This window comes from Capricornis sumatraensis, chromosome 20 (genome assembly GCF_032405125.1).
Source record: "Capricornis sumatraensis isolate serow.1 chromosome 20, serow.2, whole genome shotgun sequence".
NCBI classification, from domain to species: Eukaryota; Metazoa; Chordata; class Mammalia; order Artiodactyla; family Bovidae; genus Capricornis; species Capricornis sumatraensis.
Window position 1 is genome coordinate 65,893,597 of NC_091088.1, and position 16,934 is coordinate 65,910,530.

The window sequence follows — 16,934 nt, forward strand, 5'->3', positions numbered from 1 at the left end:
TTTGGGTTGCTTCCATGGTTTGGCTTCCATGAAGGCAGTGGTTTCAGGCACAGAAAATTATTTTCTTCCAATGTTAGAAGTACAGCCTGAGCTGAGCACACAGGGATCCTTGGGTGCAGGAGGATGGGTGCCTTGTGCTCTACAGGTGACTTGTGTTGGGTCTTTGGGGAGGTGTCAAGAATCATTGTGTACGGACACTGCTTTGAGAAAGATCTCCATTACTTCTTGCAAGTAGTAAATCCTTCCTGCTCCAGAGGAAAAGAGAGAGAGAGAAAGGAATCTTTCTACAGTTTTTAGAGTAATATAAGAAAAGTTTCAGAGGTCATTTTGTTGTTTACCTTTAGTACTCTTGAGTATTTTGTGTCACAAATTTTCAGTTGCACTGTGAAAGCTACAACAGAGGGATTGGGGGTGTTTCTTTGGGAGATGTTTGGGTCTCGCTGGGGCTTGTGCATTGCTGAAAACATCTTTTATATGTAGTTTTCAAAGATGACAATCTTTGGGCTGAGGTTACAGTGAATGAAAACATGGTGTTTTGCATCCAGTGGATCCTTGGGTGTCTTCATACGTTCTTTTCTCTCTGGCATGATTTATTAGAGTTTGGGATTTTGTGTGTGTGTGTGTGTGTGTGGTTTTTTATAGCAGAATAAGTGGATCATTATGGGTTTTATAGAGACTGTGTTGGACCCCATGAGAGTTTATAAGTTCATCTGAGTCAGAAAGGGAAGGAAATAATGAATACTAAGCTTCAAATGGCAGAAAGTTTTCATTGGAGAGGTTTTGCTAGGCATGCTTCTGTGGACAGAACTTGAGAGCGGCCATTAAATTCTTCAATGTAGGGAGAGATTGTTCCAGGAATCAAGAGGACTGGCAACACCAAGTGAACGGTAGTACAGGGGGACATCCTTGATAAGGTGTAGCTGCTACTTTCTTGCTGCCAAGCCAGTGCTAGTTTCTCTCCTGTCCTCTCCCACCCTGTCCCAAAACATGCATGCACACACACATACACACACACACAGAGAATAGGGAACTATTGTGTACTCTTAGTGGAAATGTAAATGGTATGGCTATTACAGAAAATGACTTAGAGATTCCCCTGTCTAGCTATCCAGAGGAAATTAAATCACTATATTTAGGTCAATATTTGCAGCATGTGCATCTAATGTTGACTGTGGTTAATCATACTGTGTTTCTATATACTTGGTATTTGCTGAGAGAGTAACACTTCAATATTCTCACCACACAGAAGGAAAATGCTAGTTGTGAGTTGACAAAAGTGTAAATTACTTCATCAGATAATCACACTGGGTGCCTTATATGTACATACTTGTTCTTCATCTGTTAACCTCAGTCAAGCTGGAAAATAGAATGTGAGGGGTGGGCCGACTTGCCTCCTCTGGGTGCCGGTCAACTCAGGCTTGCCTTAGATCAATGAAGACTTCTGGGTATGCATGTTTTGTACCCCCTGACCAGATATTCCTTTTTATATTGTCAATGTGGGGTCCAACCTCAATAGTGTTTAAGGGGCCCTGGTGCATCTAGCATTGAGCATCAGGACTCTCGATCCTCCTAGTCCTGAGGGCTGAGATCTGGGCTCAGAGGAGGGGCTCTCTTCTGAGTGGGGCTGGACCAGGGCCTGCTGTGTGACCTGAAGGGGATCGTGGGGTCAGCGGAGGTGCCCCTGCTGCTGTGTACATGAGGCCTCACCAGGAGGGGAGTGTGATCCGAGGGCAAGTGTGGAAAGTCCCGTGTTGGTCTCTGGTCTCTCCTGTGACAATGGGCAGCCAAAGACACTTTTCCACCTGATGAGATCTTTGTGTATGTGTGTGGTTGGGGCACAGAGAGAGAAGATATGGATTCTAACAGCAGTTTTGCAACTTTCAAGGTTGACTTCAAAAGACTTACTTTGCCCAAGGAAGAGCATAGAAGAGGAGGAAGAGGAAAGAACTGAAGTCAGGCATGGCTCTTTCTCAGGTAAAGTCATATCCTTGGTGGATTCTCAGTCTCTTCTTCCGGAAACGCTCTTCTCTGGACTCACTAATCGTGTCAGACTTTGGAGTATCCTGTCTGACTCCTATATACGCACACTCACCCAGGGCCTTCCCTCAGGGCCTGTCATCTCCACTTAGATCCCGTCTCCCCTTGACCCGGTGACCTGGTCCTTGTGAGGAAGCTCCCCTGGGCATCATCCTGGGTAGGATTTCTCACCCACAGGTTGGAGATGGGGTCTCAGTGCTCTTGGGCAGCAGGGATTGCTTAGGGCCCATCTGGATGCGCTATCTGATCTCTGTCAACCAGGATAAAGAAGTTGAACATTAATATGCATGGTATCTGATAAAATCTGGAAAACTGACCAATGAGGGGTAATTCATTCTTTTTCTAAGGCATTTGAAGCTAAATGAATGAGTCATTGACTTCAAGTCTTTTTTTTTTTAGCCATTTTATATTGGAGTAGAGCTGATTAACAGGGTTGTGATAGTTTTAGGTGGAAGGAAAAGGGACTCAACCATATATACACATGTATCCATTCTCCCCCAAACTCCCCTCCCATCCAGACTCTGATATAATATTGGGCAGAGTTCCATGTGCTATACGAGGACCTTGTTGTTTATTTATTTTAAATACAGCAGTGTGTGCATGTCCATCCCAAACTCCCTGACTATCCCTTCCCCATTCTTCCCCCTTGGGAACCTTATGTTTGTTCTCTATTGACTTCAAATCTTAATAGTTGCAAATGGAAGGGAAAGTTCAGAGAAAGACATCAGTGATATAAGGAGATTGATTCCTTTTTTTTTTTTGACTGTGCCACATGTTGGCTTTACTATCTTGTACTTCCCCAACCAGGGTTTGAACCTAAATCCATGACAGTGAAAGCACAAGTCATAACCACTGGACTGCCAGGGAATATTTTATTCCATTTTTGAATTTGAGCCATGAAATCAATCAAAATCTCTGACAACTAGACATTCTTTAAATCACTTTTGTCACCTCTATTCCTCAGAGGTTGTCTCTGCACTTGGTGGATTGTATCCTGTGATATAGAAGATTTTACCTTTGTTACAAGTAAGGTTCCATCTTCATTCTTTTGCTGGGTTGTATATAGTTGTTCTGTATCATTTATTATCAAGACTGTCCTTTGCCCTTTGTGCAGTCTTTGCACCTTTGTCTGTACATTGTATATCATATTCACTGAATTATTTCTGGTACTCTAATCTGTTCCACTGGACATGGAACAACAGACTGGTTCCAAATAGGAAAAGGAGTACGTCAAGGCTGTATATTGTCACCCTGCTTATTTAACTTATATGCAGAGTACATCATGAGAAACGCTGGGCTGGAAGAAGCACAAGCTGGAATCAAGATTGCCGGGAGAAATATCAATAACCTCAGATATGCAGATGATACCACCCTTATGGCAGAAAGTGAAGAGGAACTAAAAAGCCTCTTGATGAAAGTGAAAGTGGAGAGTGAAAAAGTTGGCTTAAAGCTTAACATTCAGAAAACGATCATGGCATCTGGTCCCATCACTTCATGGGAAATAGATGGGAAACAGTGGAAACAGTGTCAGACTTTATTTTTCTGGGCTACATAATCACTGCAGATGGTGACTGCAGCCATGAAATTAAAAGATGCTTACTCCTTGGAAGAAAAGTTATGACCAACCTAGATAGCATATTGAAAAGCAGAGACATTACTTTGCCAACAGAGGTCCATCTAGTCAAGGCTATGGTTTTTCCTGTGGTCATGTATGGATGTGAGAGTTGGACTGTGAAGAAAGCTGAGTGCTGAAGAACTGATGGTTTTGAACTGTGGTGTTGGAGAAGACTCTTGAGAGTCCCTTGGACTGCAAGGAGATCCAACCAGTCTATCCTAAAGGAGATCATTCCTGGGTGTTCATTGGAAGGACTGATGCTGAAGCTGAAACTCCAATACTTTGGTCACCTCATGTGAAGAGTTGACTCATTGGAAAAGACCCTGATGCTGGGAGGGATTGGGGGCAGGAGGAGAAGGGGACGACAGAGGATGAGATGGCTGGATGGCATCACCGACTCGATGGACATGAGTTTGGGTGGACTCCGGGAGTTGGTGATGGACAGGGAGGCCTGATGTGCTATGATTCATGGGTTGCAAAGAGTCGGACACTACTGAGTAACTGAACTGAACTGAATCTGTTCCAGTGGGTTATGTATCTGGGCTTATGCCATTAAAACATCATCTTGATTACTTTGTAATATGTTTTAAATTTTGAAAATGACAGCCTTCATCTTCTGTTTCAAGAATATTTTGGCTGTTTGGGGGTCCCTTGAGGTTCCTTGTGAATTGTAATTTTTTTTTTTTTAACGGCAAAAATTGCCTTTGAAATTTTGACAGGGATTCCATTAGAATTTAACACTTTCAGTAATAAAGTCATTTTAAGAATATTAAATCTTCTAATTCATGAGTACAGAGTATCTTTTTATTTACTTATGTCCTCAGATTTCTCTTAGTAAACTTCAGTAATTTTCAGTGAGCAAATCTTTTACTTCCTTGGGCAGTTTTTTTCCTCTCCTGTCTCTCATGCTTTCAGTTCAGTTCAGTTCTGTGGCTCAGTCATGTCGGACTCTTTGTGACCCCATGGACTGCAGCACACCAGGCTTCCCTGTCCATCACCAACTCCCAGAGCTTGCTCAAACTCATGTCCATCCAGTTGGTGATGCCATCCAACCATCTCATCCTCTGTCATCCCCTGTACAGTCCACTGTAACTTCAGAGGGAATGCATTCAGTTTCCTTTTGATCATGAGATTTGGTGAAATAGTCTTTCTTAATTACAATATATTTTTTCCATTTTCTTTATAGTTGTGATATTTAATTCTTTAAGTAGTTTTTAACTTTGCTTTGTGATCATTCTTTTCTTCATCTCTTAATGTATAATAGTAACAGCTTTTCTAAGTTTGACTCAGTGTTTTATGAGTGGAATGCAGATATAAACTCTGCATTTGTTAATACATATCTTTGTCAATGTTAGGGTTTTCATTGTCTTTATATATAGGTGTTCCATAGAGATTGCAGTCAAGGGATCCTGTTTTTTTTTTTCATGTTACTACCATTTGGTACAATTGATGCTATTTCATTCTTCCAAAAATCCTGAAATTTAAATGAATGAAAACACTGATGAAAAAAATCATGCACAAATATGTCCAGAGACACCTTCTGTCATTTCAGTTATTTCTACATTTACATGTGTGTCCATGAGTTCATAAATATAGAAGTCCATGGTTTTCATAAAAAACATCATGATTTTATAACTGTGTACTGTATTATAGTTGAAAGTATAAATATACTCCGTGACCCTGCATTTTTTCTACACTCTCTTGTTCATGGTTCAAATAGTTGTAAGATTACTAACATGTTATGTGTATGTGTTTGTGTGCCCATATCTGTAATGATCTTTTATTGCCTTCTGTGTTGTTCACTTTGAACTTATTTCAAGTAGTCTCAGGGAATCCTCTGTCAGTGTGCTTCTAATGCTGTTCTTTTTTTTTAGCCTTAATGCTCTTCGGAGAAGGCAATGGCACCCCGCTCCAGTACTCTTGCCTGGAAAATCCCATGGACGGAGGAGCCTGGAAGGCTGCAGTCCATGGAGTCGCTGAGGGTTGCACACAACTGAGCGACTTCACTTTCGCTTTTCACTTTAATTCATTGGAGAAGGAAATGGCAACCCACTCCAGTGTTCTTGCCTGGAGAATCCCAGGGACTGGGGAGCCTGGTGGGCTGCCGTCTATGGGGTCGCACAGAGTCGGACACGACTAAAGTGAGTTAGCAGTAGCAGCTCTTCTATTGCTTCAGTTTTTGCTTCTTTAAGACTGCATTCTCTTTAATTGAGGTTCTTGCTGTATCATTTCTTAGCTTCTTAAACTAAGTTGAGTTTCTCCAAATGTCTCTGATACTTGTCTCTGTAGAACAGCATGTGTCTTTCTCTACTGAAGTATGATGTTGATTAAAAAATTTCATAGCTGTAAAGCATTTAGAATATTGGATAGCATCTTTAAAGTATTTGAACACTTTTAGTCAGTGCTGTTGTTCTTATGATCATAGTTTAAGATTTTGACCTTTTTTTATGGTACTGTTGACTTTGTCATTTCTGATGCCACCACTCATAGTGTAGCTCATCTAGATATTGAATAGCACTCAGTGTGTAAAACATTGTCTAACACTTCTGGAGGAACAACACGTTGTTGAATCTTCCTTACATGTATTTCATGTATTGTCCACAAAAATGAAAAATCCATGTTGATTACAGGTTATCGTAATCTCTGTGTAAAAGCAAAAGGAATTAAAATTAAGAGACCCATAATTTCCTCCAAATAGCTTTCCATGGATCTGTCAGAAAACATACTTAAACTTGATCCTTTCCCTTCTCTTCTCCTTTTGTGTGAAAATAAGAATTCTCCTCATGGCCCCTTGGTGAAATGTGTTTTCATTTCAGGCACAGTTGACCTTCAAGGATGTGGCCATAGAGTTCACTCAGGAGGAGTGGGAATGCCTGGACCCTGCTCAGAGGGCCTTGTACAGGGACGTGATGTTGGAGACCCTCAGGAACCTAGTCTCCTTGGGTGAGGATCACTTCCCTTTGAAGTTGGGATCTGCCCTGGGGTATCTCTGCATTTCCCACTGTGTGCCTCTTGGGAGCCCCGGTTTTACTTGACTGATCTGAAATCCCTGTTGATTCAGACATGAAGAGCTTTAGGACGCAGCCTCAGGAATTTAAATCTACCTTTTCCTCTGACGATCTGCCCACTTCATGATACATCAGGAGTTGTTCCAGAGCTTTTGTAGTTGTAAAGCTCAATGGAAAACTTTTAACATACCCATTTTCCTGTTTCCTACCCATGTTGATTCAGGAGTTTTAGGAAAAGTGCTATGTTTCTTCACATTATTCTGTTACCTCTATATTCAGAAGGAGGCAAATAGCAGGAGAATTTTGAAAATATTTTTCTATTCCTCTCTGTATTCCCATCAATCCTCAGTTGAACAAGGGACTAGGATTCTGGCAAAGCCACAGCAAGTCATGTGTCTTTCCTCTTAGGTGGAGGTATTTCTGTTTCTTACCTGAATATTTTACCCACTTTGTAACAAGACAAAGAGCCCTGGTCAGTGGAGAGTGAGGTGAATGCCTTTGGCAGTGTATCAAAGGGTGAACACAGTTCAGATCTCAGAAGGGTCCAGGGGAGCCTCACTATTAATAGTGTTTACAGACTTTCCCCTTGTCAGAGAATTCTATAGGAAGTACAAACATTTACTTACTATGTGAGCTCAGAGGAAATTTTTCTTCTCTGTAACCTATCCCTCTTGTCTTTCCACATGTAAAATGTATTCTTTTACCTCTAGTGGTGCCACATCCCCACCAGGGACAAAGGCAGAGCTTCTATCATGATCGGCAGTGCTCTGCCATCTGACTCCTGTGAACTCCTGTTGTTTGCCTTAGAGGAGCATGAGGTGGACTTTTAAAGGGACATCTTAGTCCCTCATCTCTCCTTCTCAGCTTCGCTCCATTGGGAGTCCAGTTCCCAGTCCATAGAGATAAGAGCTGATACCTGCAGATAACAGTCCCTGAACCCTTGCTCATTCCATCTCCATTTGATGTTTTTAGAAGACTTCATCAGAAGGGGGAAAGCACTGGCTGCTCTCTGATTGCATTTGGCACCCCAGAATCTGCATGCAGCTGTCTCTCATCCTGTCTGCTTGTTTGGATCCCTCTTCTATTCCTTCTCTTCTGCCTTTGCCACACTCTTCAGGCTTGTGTAACAGGGTGATGCATTCTGTTTCCTGTAATTATTTTGCAGGAAAACTAAAGACAGTAAACACAGTCATGCTCTCTTTGATCCCCAGTCCTAATGAGTGTTTGTGTGTTTTTTGGGCTCTTAGTTTGGTGTCGGTGGCAGGAGCACATTGTTCCGTCTGAAGATCCTGTGATGTATGACACACATGTCTCATATATTTTTCACTCCTGTAGTGTTCTATCTAGTCTGGGAATGTATTCTCTTCCTCATATCATACTCTTGTAACTTTGTGTGTGATTTTGCCTCTGAAATTTGTTTGTGAAATACATAGTCCTACGCTCTGAAATTATATTCAGATTCTGCTGTGATAGTTCACCCTCAGTTAATCAATACTTTCTGGTGGACTCTCTGTTACTGGGTAACAGATAAATTTGATGGAAAATACTATCCCTCATGCATTGTAATATTTTCATGCTGTATAGAAATTCACCACCCTGTAGTAAAGTGGTCTGCATATTCTATGATACAAAATAGGAAATAGCACCAGAACCTGACTGAAATCTTTCTGGGTGTTTTTCTGGTTTTGAGCCATGTCACAAAAGCCTGTCTCAGTGGCATTGTGACAGTGATGTTCACATGTGCTGTGACCATCCCCTTTCATTCTCAGTGAATGGTATAGGAATTTTTTCTCAGGATAACATTGTCCAAGTTCACATCCTTATATTTTGAGGCTATTGTGTAAACTGTTGTTAATGCCGTCTTTTGTTCACCTGTGTGCCATTGTTCTTTGTACATCAACAGCTAATTTTGAAACATATAAATCAGAGAACTTATAAAGTTGAGTGATACTTTCAATCTGAACTGAATTTGTTTTTTGTTTAATAGACTGTCTGGTCCCCATTGAGTGGTCCTCACCCGCTGTGGAACGTCATTGGACCACATACACTAGTGTTTATTTCTCATGTCTCTGTGTTATATACTACTGGTCTCTCTCTCTTTATGCTCATACCACACTGCTTGGATTAGTTTAGGTTTCTAAGAATTTTGAAATAATTGTGAAACTTTCAACTTTCTTCTTTTCAATCTTGGTTTTGCTATTGAGTGTCTTTTGAGATTACATTTGACTCTTAGGATGTATCTGTTTCTTCAAGACACACCGTTGGGATTTTATTGGGAATTGGGTCGACTCTGTTGATCACTTCAGGGTAGTATTTACACCCTGATCATATTTACTTCTAATCCATTGAACTTGGGATGTCTGCATTAATTTGACTTTTCAGATATTTTTCAGCTGTGTTTTCAGTTCATAGTGCATATATCTTTCCGTTCTTCTGTATGGTTTTGCCGAACACTTTATTTTTCTAATGGTGTCGTAAATGGAATTTTCTGAATTTAATTCTTGATTATTTTATTGTTAATGTAGGGAAATAGTATTGATTTTTGTATATTGTCATTTTTCTGAGTTCACTGTTTTTATCAGCTTTTTTTTTTTCAGGACCTTCAGAGCTTTTTATTTATTTTATTTTTGCCACAACATGCACCATGTGGGATTCTAGATTCCCCACCAGGGATCGATCCTGGCAGTGGAAGCCTGGAGTCCTAACCATATCTGGACTTCCAGGGAATTCTCCAGGATTTCTTATATTTCATTTGTCAACAGAGATGTTTTTCTTATTTTTTCTATTGGGATTGTTTTATGTGTTTTTGCTATGTTTGTGTTCTTGCTAGAAATTCTAGTAATTTCTTTTTTTAGAGATAGTGCAAGCATCCTTGTCTAGTTCCTGATGTTAGGGGAAAAGTTTTAAGTCATTACACATTGAATATGATGTTAACTATGGGCTCTTAATACATGTCCTTTGTTGTGTTGAGGTCATTTTTTTCTATTTCTCGTTTACTGAATGTTTCTGTCATATTTTTAGCATTTTCTTTTTCTTTTCTTTTTATTTTTTTAATTTTTATTTTTACTTTATTTTACTTTACAATACTATATTGGTTTTGCCATACACTGACATGAATCCACCACGGGTGTACATGCGTTCCCAAGCATGAACCCCCCTCCCACCTCCCTCCCCATAACATCTCTCTGGGTTATTTTTAGCATTTTCACCTGAGGGATCCCTCTGGGAATGGGGAGGCTTGTGCCAGTTCATTCTCAATGCAGTGTAAGGAAGAGGAGGGGAGTCAAAGGCCAGGAAATTGTTTTGAACTTTCCTACATTTTTCGGTTTAGTGTTTTCTGGACAGGCATCTGTTTGAGTGCTGCTGCTGCTTTACCGGTTGGGTGAATTTTCCCAAATTGTTTTCTGCTTTTTTTTTTCCCCTGCTTTGTTTTAACTTGGTTCCCTCATGGGTAATGAATGCCTGTGGTTTACTGGCCTGCTGACATAATTCATGATTTTTTCTTTGAGAGTTTGTGTTAAGAATTCAGTATGACTTCCAGTTTTTAGAGAGGCCAGCTAAAAAAACACTGTTATGTTTAATAATAAGGAGAGCTAGCATATAAATTTTGTATGCAAAAGGATATTAGATAATTAATATTTTAGTTAACTTTTCTCATTTTTAACATACTTAACTGTTTTGATTATATCCTGGAATATATTATATCCTGAATATCTCTTCAGGCTTTGTCAAGCACTTTCTGTTTGTTTCCTCATATAAACTCTGCTTACCCAACTAGGAGACCTTCATTCTGAAATCATGATCTCCCTCCTTTACAATACTGTTGATCCTATTAGTTTGCTCTGCATTTGTGTATACAGATTAGACTCCTTGTAATGGTCTTCTCCTGGTTTTCTCTTCTGCTTTTTGCTGAGTACATTATTGCACAGTCTCCTGGATTACTGTGTATGTTTATATTGAGCATATATGTTGAAATACAGTCACTAAAATACTCAGTTGGACACATTGCATAGCAAATAGTGTAATAGATTGAGAGTTAATTTCTTTCTACAGTGTTTAAATCTCATTTGGTTCTTTCCCATACTCATAGTGTAATTCCCCTAGTTAAAAATGGTATAGAACTATTCTATTGCTAAACCAATTCTTCTTTTGTTTTAAGGTCAGTATTTTAGTTGCCCTGGTACAGTGGTATTCACAGTCGAAAGCTATGTAGATTTAGGTACTCTATGCTCCACCCAAGCCATTTCTCAGTTCTTATCTTTCTTTACATGATACCATGATGTGGATGAAAGATTCTTGTTTTCTAGTATATTTAAGTTATTATCCTAAACTTCTTAATTTCCACAGCACTCTTTCACCATCCCTCCACCTTCCACTTTACTTACACTGTAAAAACAACACCTCTGTGTATTGAACAGCTTTCTCCTGACACAACCTAAATCACTGTGTGCAGCTGTGATAACTCAGAAACCAGTTTCAAAAGGGGTGGCTGAATCCCCTTAATAGTTACACAGCTCACTTCTTGTGTTTTCCTTGACGTTTTCTTTCTTAACTCCTGATATTTGTCGTAGTATTTTGTAATCTAGGCTGCTTGGGTGGGCAGTCATGTTTAAGTATATGTTGTCTCAGACTGTAGATCAAAATTCATACTGTGGTTCTCACTTTATGTTCTGTGTCAATTGGGGTCATGTACATAAATCTGTGATTCCACTTTCCTTACTTGAAAAATTGTGATTATTTTCCTCAAGACTTTCAAAAGAAATTGGTAATGTTAGATGGCAGGAAATGTCCTTTTTTTTTGGTACACCATGCTGCCTATGGGATCTTAGTTTCCCAACCAGGAATGGAACCTGGACCCAGGGCAGTGAAAGTGCTGAGTTTTAACCACTGAACTGCCAGGGAATTCTCAGAAATAGTGCTTTTTTTTCTTTCGAGAAAGATCTTTATTTGCTTTAAAATTTTTACAGCAGTAAATTTTTACAACAGTAAAAATTATATATTATACATTGTGGGTATGCAGGCTCAGTCATTAAGTCATGTCCAACTCTTTCGTGACCCCTTGGACTGTAGCCCACCAGTCTCCTCTGCTCATGAAATTTTCCAGGCAAGAATACTGGAGTGGGTTGCTGTTTTCCTACTCCAGAAATAGTGCATTTTTATACTAACAAATCAAAAGTGGCTTTTGTATAAAAAGATAATATTCAGGTATGTTTATTATATCCATTTTGTTTATTATATATTGTATTCCTTTTTCTTGCAATTTGTTCTCAACCATATTGTCTATGACCATAGTTAAATAAATAAATTCGCAATATGTATTTTGGAGGCAATGACCTGGATATTTTAGGGCACTGCACAGGTAGGGAGTTGCTCTGTTTAATAGCTGTTAATGTAAATGGAGACTATTTCATTTATTAATAAATATTTAAATTTTATTTATAGAAGGTGGTCTTTTAGAATTTTTATGCTGCTTCATGGGTACATAGTTTTACAGGAGGTATTTCAAAGAACATTTTGTTTTTTAAAAAACTTTTATCACATTTGCTATTTTTTCTCTGTTATATTTGTTTCCGAATTCGAAACTGCCACTCATTGCAATTATTCATTAAATAAGTTCGTTTTGGATTATTTATTGTTGTAATATATTTTGTCAGATCTTTTAGCATTCATTTCTATTTAACAAGTATGTATAATATATGTATAGTATAATAACATTATTTTCTCCTCAGTTATGAGGCACCAGTAAGAATATTTACTGCTAATTGGTATGCGCTTTGGTGTCATGGTTGAAATATACACTTTTGATAGTCAACAGAAGTTTTTACAATGAGTGTTTTTATGTAGGTGGTTTGAAAATTGCGTGCCGTAAAATTAAGTGGAATTACCTCAGATCACTTTACTAAAGAATCATTCCTTTTGTGTTTGCAAAGGTTTTAATATCATGACTGGGAATTTTCATAACTCCTTTTTATGTCAGTACTAGTTTGGTGTAATATCATGTATTTAACATGAAGTATTTACTTATGAATTATAATGAATAGGATTACTTATGGTTCTTTATATCTTATAGATATCTCTCATATGCATGTGATCAAGAAATTACAACTAAATGCAAACATTTATGGAGGAGAAGGATTCCAAATAGTTATACTGGGAAGACACAAAAGGAATAAAATTGAAGATTTTTACCTCAGGAAAATCCAGGAAAATGTATGTGACTTTGAGTTTCAGCCAAGAGATGAGGAAAGAAATTACAAAGGAAAGCCCGTATCCCATGGCAAAAATCTCCCCTGTAAGAGACAGCGACATGGTAGAAGCATTACAGGAATTCACCCTATTGAAAACAGACTTCCATTAAGCTTTGGGAATGAACTGCAGCTTTATAAAAGAGAAGAGAAAATTGATGAATTTGATGAAGCTGACAGGAGTATCAACATTAATGCCTCATTTTTACCACTTCAAGGAATTTCTTCTACTATCCAGTCCAACCTTGGTAATCCATGTGTGAATGATTTTATGCATCTTTCAGTACTGACACAAGACCAGAGGGCACACAAGGACAGCCCTTACAATTGTAATCAGAGTGGTCAAACCTTTCATCAGTGCTTAAACCTCACTCAACATCAGTTGATCCATACAAAAGAGAAAATATTTAATTGTGATGTATGTTGCAAAGTCTTTAGTCAACATTCAGACCTTGTTATTCATAGAACAATTCATACTTCAGAGAATGAGTGTGACAAAACCCTTAACTATGGATTACACCTCACCGGACATCAGATAATCCATACAAAAGAGAACTTATATAAATGTGATATATGTGAAAAAGTGTTTACTCAAAGTTCATACCTTACAGTTCATCAGAGAATACATACTGGAGAGAAACCATACAAATGTAATGAATGTGGCAAGGTGTTTAGTCAGAATTCATACCTTGCAAAACATCGCAGAATTCATACTGGAGAGAAACCTTACAAATGTAATGAATGTGGCAAAGCTTTCAGTCAAAAAGGAAACCTTGCAAGTCATCAGAGAATTCATACCGGAGAGAAACCTTATAAATGTAACGAGTGTGGTAAGATGTTCAGTATTAGATCAACCCTCGTCAGTCATCAGATCATTCATACTGGAGAGAAACATTACAAATGTAATGAGTGTGGCAAAACTTTTTATTTTGGCTCACACCTTATACAACATCAAATCATCCATTCAGGAGATAAACCATATAAATGTGACATCTGTGGGAAAGTGTTTGGTCAAAATTCATACCTTGCAGTTCATCGGAGAATTCATACTGGGGAAAAACCTTACAAATGTAAAGACTGTGGCAAAATCTTTAATCACAGCTCAAACCTCAAGAGACATCAGATAATCCATACAGGACAGAAATTACATAAATGTGATATATGTGGCAGAGTCTTCAGTTTTAATTCATACCTTGAAATTCACCGGAGAACTCATACTGGAGAGAAACCTTACAAATGTAACGAGTGTGGCAAGGTCTTCAATCGGAATTCAAATCTTGCAATTCATCAGAGAATTCATACTGGAGAGAAACCTTACAAATGTAATGAGTGTGGCAGCTGCTTTAGTCGAAAGGCATACCTGGCAAAGCACCAGAGTGTTCATACGAAAGGGAAACCTTACAAAAGTAAAGACTGTTGAAAAGCCTTTACTTAAATCTCAGCCGTCACTACATTTGTTGTTGTTCAGTTGCTAAGTCATGTCTGACTCCTTGCAAATCCATGGGCTGCAGCACACCAGGCTTCCCTGTCCTTCACTGTCTTCTGGGGTTTGCGCAAGCTCATGTCCATTGAGTCAGGGATGCTGTCTAACTATCTCATCCTCTGTTTCCCTCTTCTGCTTTTACCTTCAGTCTTTCCCAGCATCATGGCTTTTCTAATCAGTCAGCTCTTCGCATCAGGTAGCCAGAGTACTGGAGCTTCAGCTTCAACATCAGTCCTTCCAATGAATATTCAGGGGTGATTTCACCTACTCGAACTGGACAGAAGCTCTAGGCATGTATTGAGCTAGAGGCTCAATGAATTTTGAGTCAAAATTCAAACCTTAAGGTAAACCGATGTGTCATGTTGGAGAGAAACCTGACAAATACAATGAGGGATAAATTTGTCAGTGTATTGTGAAGCCTACCTTACTGTCAGATAACCCACATTGATGACAAACTTTAAGGAAGTGTTTTTAGCAAGTGTTGCCATCTTAGGCTTCATTGAAAATATTCTGGAGAGAAATCAGGTAAGTATGTTTAGTCTGACCAGCCCTTTAGACATAGAATTCATTCACCAAAGATTTCTTTCTGGAGATATTACCTCACAAATGCTAGGAATGGGCAAAACCTTTACTCGGGCCTCACATTCTACCAGTCATCAAATAATCTGTGCTGGACAGAACATTACATATGTAATGAATGGGGCCAGGTTCCAAATTAATGCTCACTCATCACTCGATATTGGAATATATATCCTGGGGAGAAACCACACAAATATAATATGTGCGGCAAGGATTTTACCCAAAGATCATAAAATGGGAGAGTTACTGGAATTATCCCTTACAGATGTAACAAGTGTGGCAAAATCTTTACCTTGAGTTCAAGTATGAGGCAACAGGGGAGAGTCCATTTAAGAGAAACCCTACCGAGTTACTAGCAGAGGTTTTATCCAGGCTGCACAATTCACCAGACTTCTCAATACATACCTTTGAAAGAAACAACACAAACTAGTCCGTGTGCTAAGGCTTGTACCTGAAGATAAAATCACTGAAATAGATTTAATCTGGAGAACAGTGTTTCAAATACAATGTTATAAAAGTTTTCATCAGGTATCTCCAACTTTGCTGTAATGGTTCAATTCATACAGGTCAGAAACTAAAGAGATTTACTAAATGTGGAAAGGATTTGATGAAACAATGCTTCCTGAGGTTTCATCACAAAACGCCTCATATTGGGGATGATCCTTACAAATGTAACGAAGTAGGTAAAGTTTCTGCACAATTCTTAAATTAGCCTGTGTGTCAGCCAATCCGTAAAAGGAATAAGTCAGTCTGCAGTTCTCTTAAGATTAATGGGAGATCATTATGTTCTTCAGAATCATTACAAGTCACAATAAGTTGAAACTTATGGAATGATTTGTATATGACATGAAAACATGTATAAATTGGCAATTGTCTTCACTCTGTAAATATTCTATTAATTGTATTTTCTTGAAGAGGCCACATTACAATTTATGCCATTCAACCTGAAGTTTGAAGTCTGTTGACCTTAATCTTCATTACAGGTCTTTGATGATGGTCTCTGGGAAGGAGTCAGTAAGGAGTCAATGAAGGAGCTGACTTCATTAGATTTGGTTGATTCACATCCACATTCCCTGGTAAAACAAGGACCCTGAATTAACCAAATTCAGTAGTGTATTAATCAGCGTCAGGGAGGGGCAGAGAATAGTGTAAAATTGCTGTTGCCCATCGTGCTTGTTATGTTCAGAATCCATGGATAGATCACAGTGAGTTACAGAACATAATCCTCTGCTAGGTGACTGTGAGCAGAGCAGTAAGGATATTAAGGGATTGGACTATTCATGAGAGGAGAGGGACAGGTTACTAGGGGCGGATTATGTGGTAGGAACAGTGCCCAGAAAATGTTGGTTACTTTCTCCATTGCATGGGAATAGGTGGTGTTTACATCTGTGTGATTTTTTTTTTTTTTTTTTTTTTGCTGTACCATGTGGCATATGTGATCTTAGTTAACCAGGGATCAAACCTGTGCCCACTACAGTGGAAGCACAGAGTCTTAACCCCTGGACTGCCAGGGAAGTCCCTGCCTCTGTGTTTAATGAGACATGAGTCTTAATCTTGGGAATTGTAGGGAGAACAGTTAAGATGAGAGGAAAATTTAATTACTGGGATGAGCCTTCATGGAGGGCAAGCTTACAGTTTGAACTTGCAGTTTGTCTCAAAGGAGCACTCAGGCTTTTTTGTCCTTTTAATTAGTTTGTTCCGATAGGCTGAAAAAGAAAAAGTTCTTACTGAATATTAAAAAGTGTCAATAGTCAAACACCAAAAATGAAATCAAGGGAAATTCCCTGGCAGTCCAGTGGTTAGGACTCTACTCGCACTGCCAAGCTGACAGGTTCAATCCATGGTTAGGAAACTAAGAGGCCATAAGCCGAAAAAAAAATTTTTAATGGGATTAGACTTCATAAAACTTCACTGAAGCAGACCCCTCTCAACTGCCAACTAGTGTGCCTCACAAGTATCCTATATTA

At 38.9% G+C, this 16,934-nt stretch overlaps 1 protein-coding gene across 1 annotated transcript; it reads left to right on the plus strand.

The window, feature by feature from the left end:
* The first annotated feature begins 1,959 nt into the window (after positions 1 to 1,959).
* LOC138096924 (zinc finger protein 665-like) lies at positions 1,960 to 15,200 on the plus strand. The gene is given in 5 exon segments (XM_068993160.1): positions 1,960 to 1,974; positions 6,469 to 6,595; positions 12,731 to 13,308; positions 13,462 to 14,311; positions 15,067 to 15,200. Coding segments are annotated over 5 exon segments (1,704 nt in total).
* Positions 15,201 to 16,934: the final 1,734 nt, after the last annotated feature.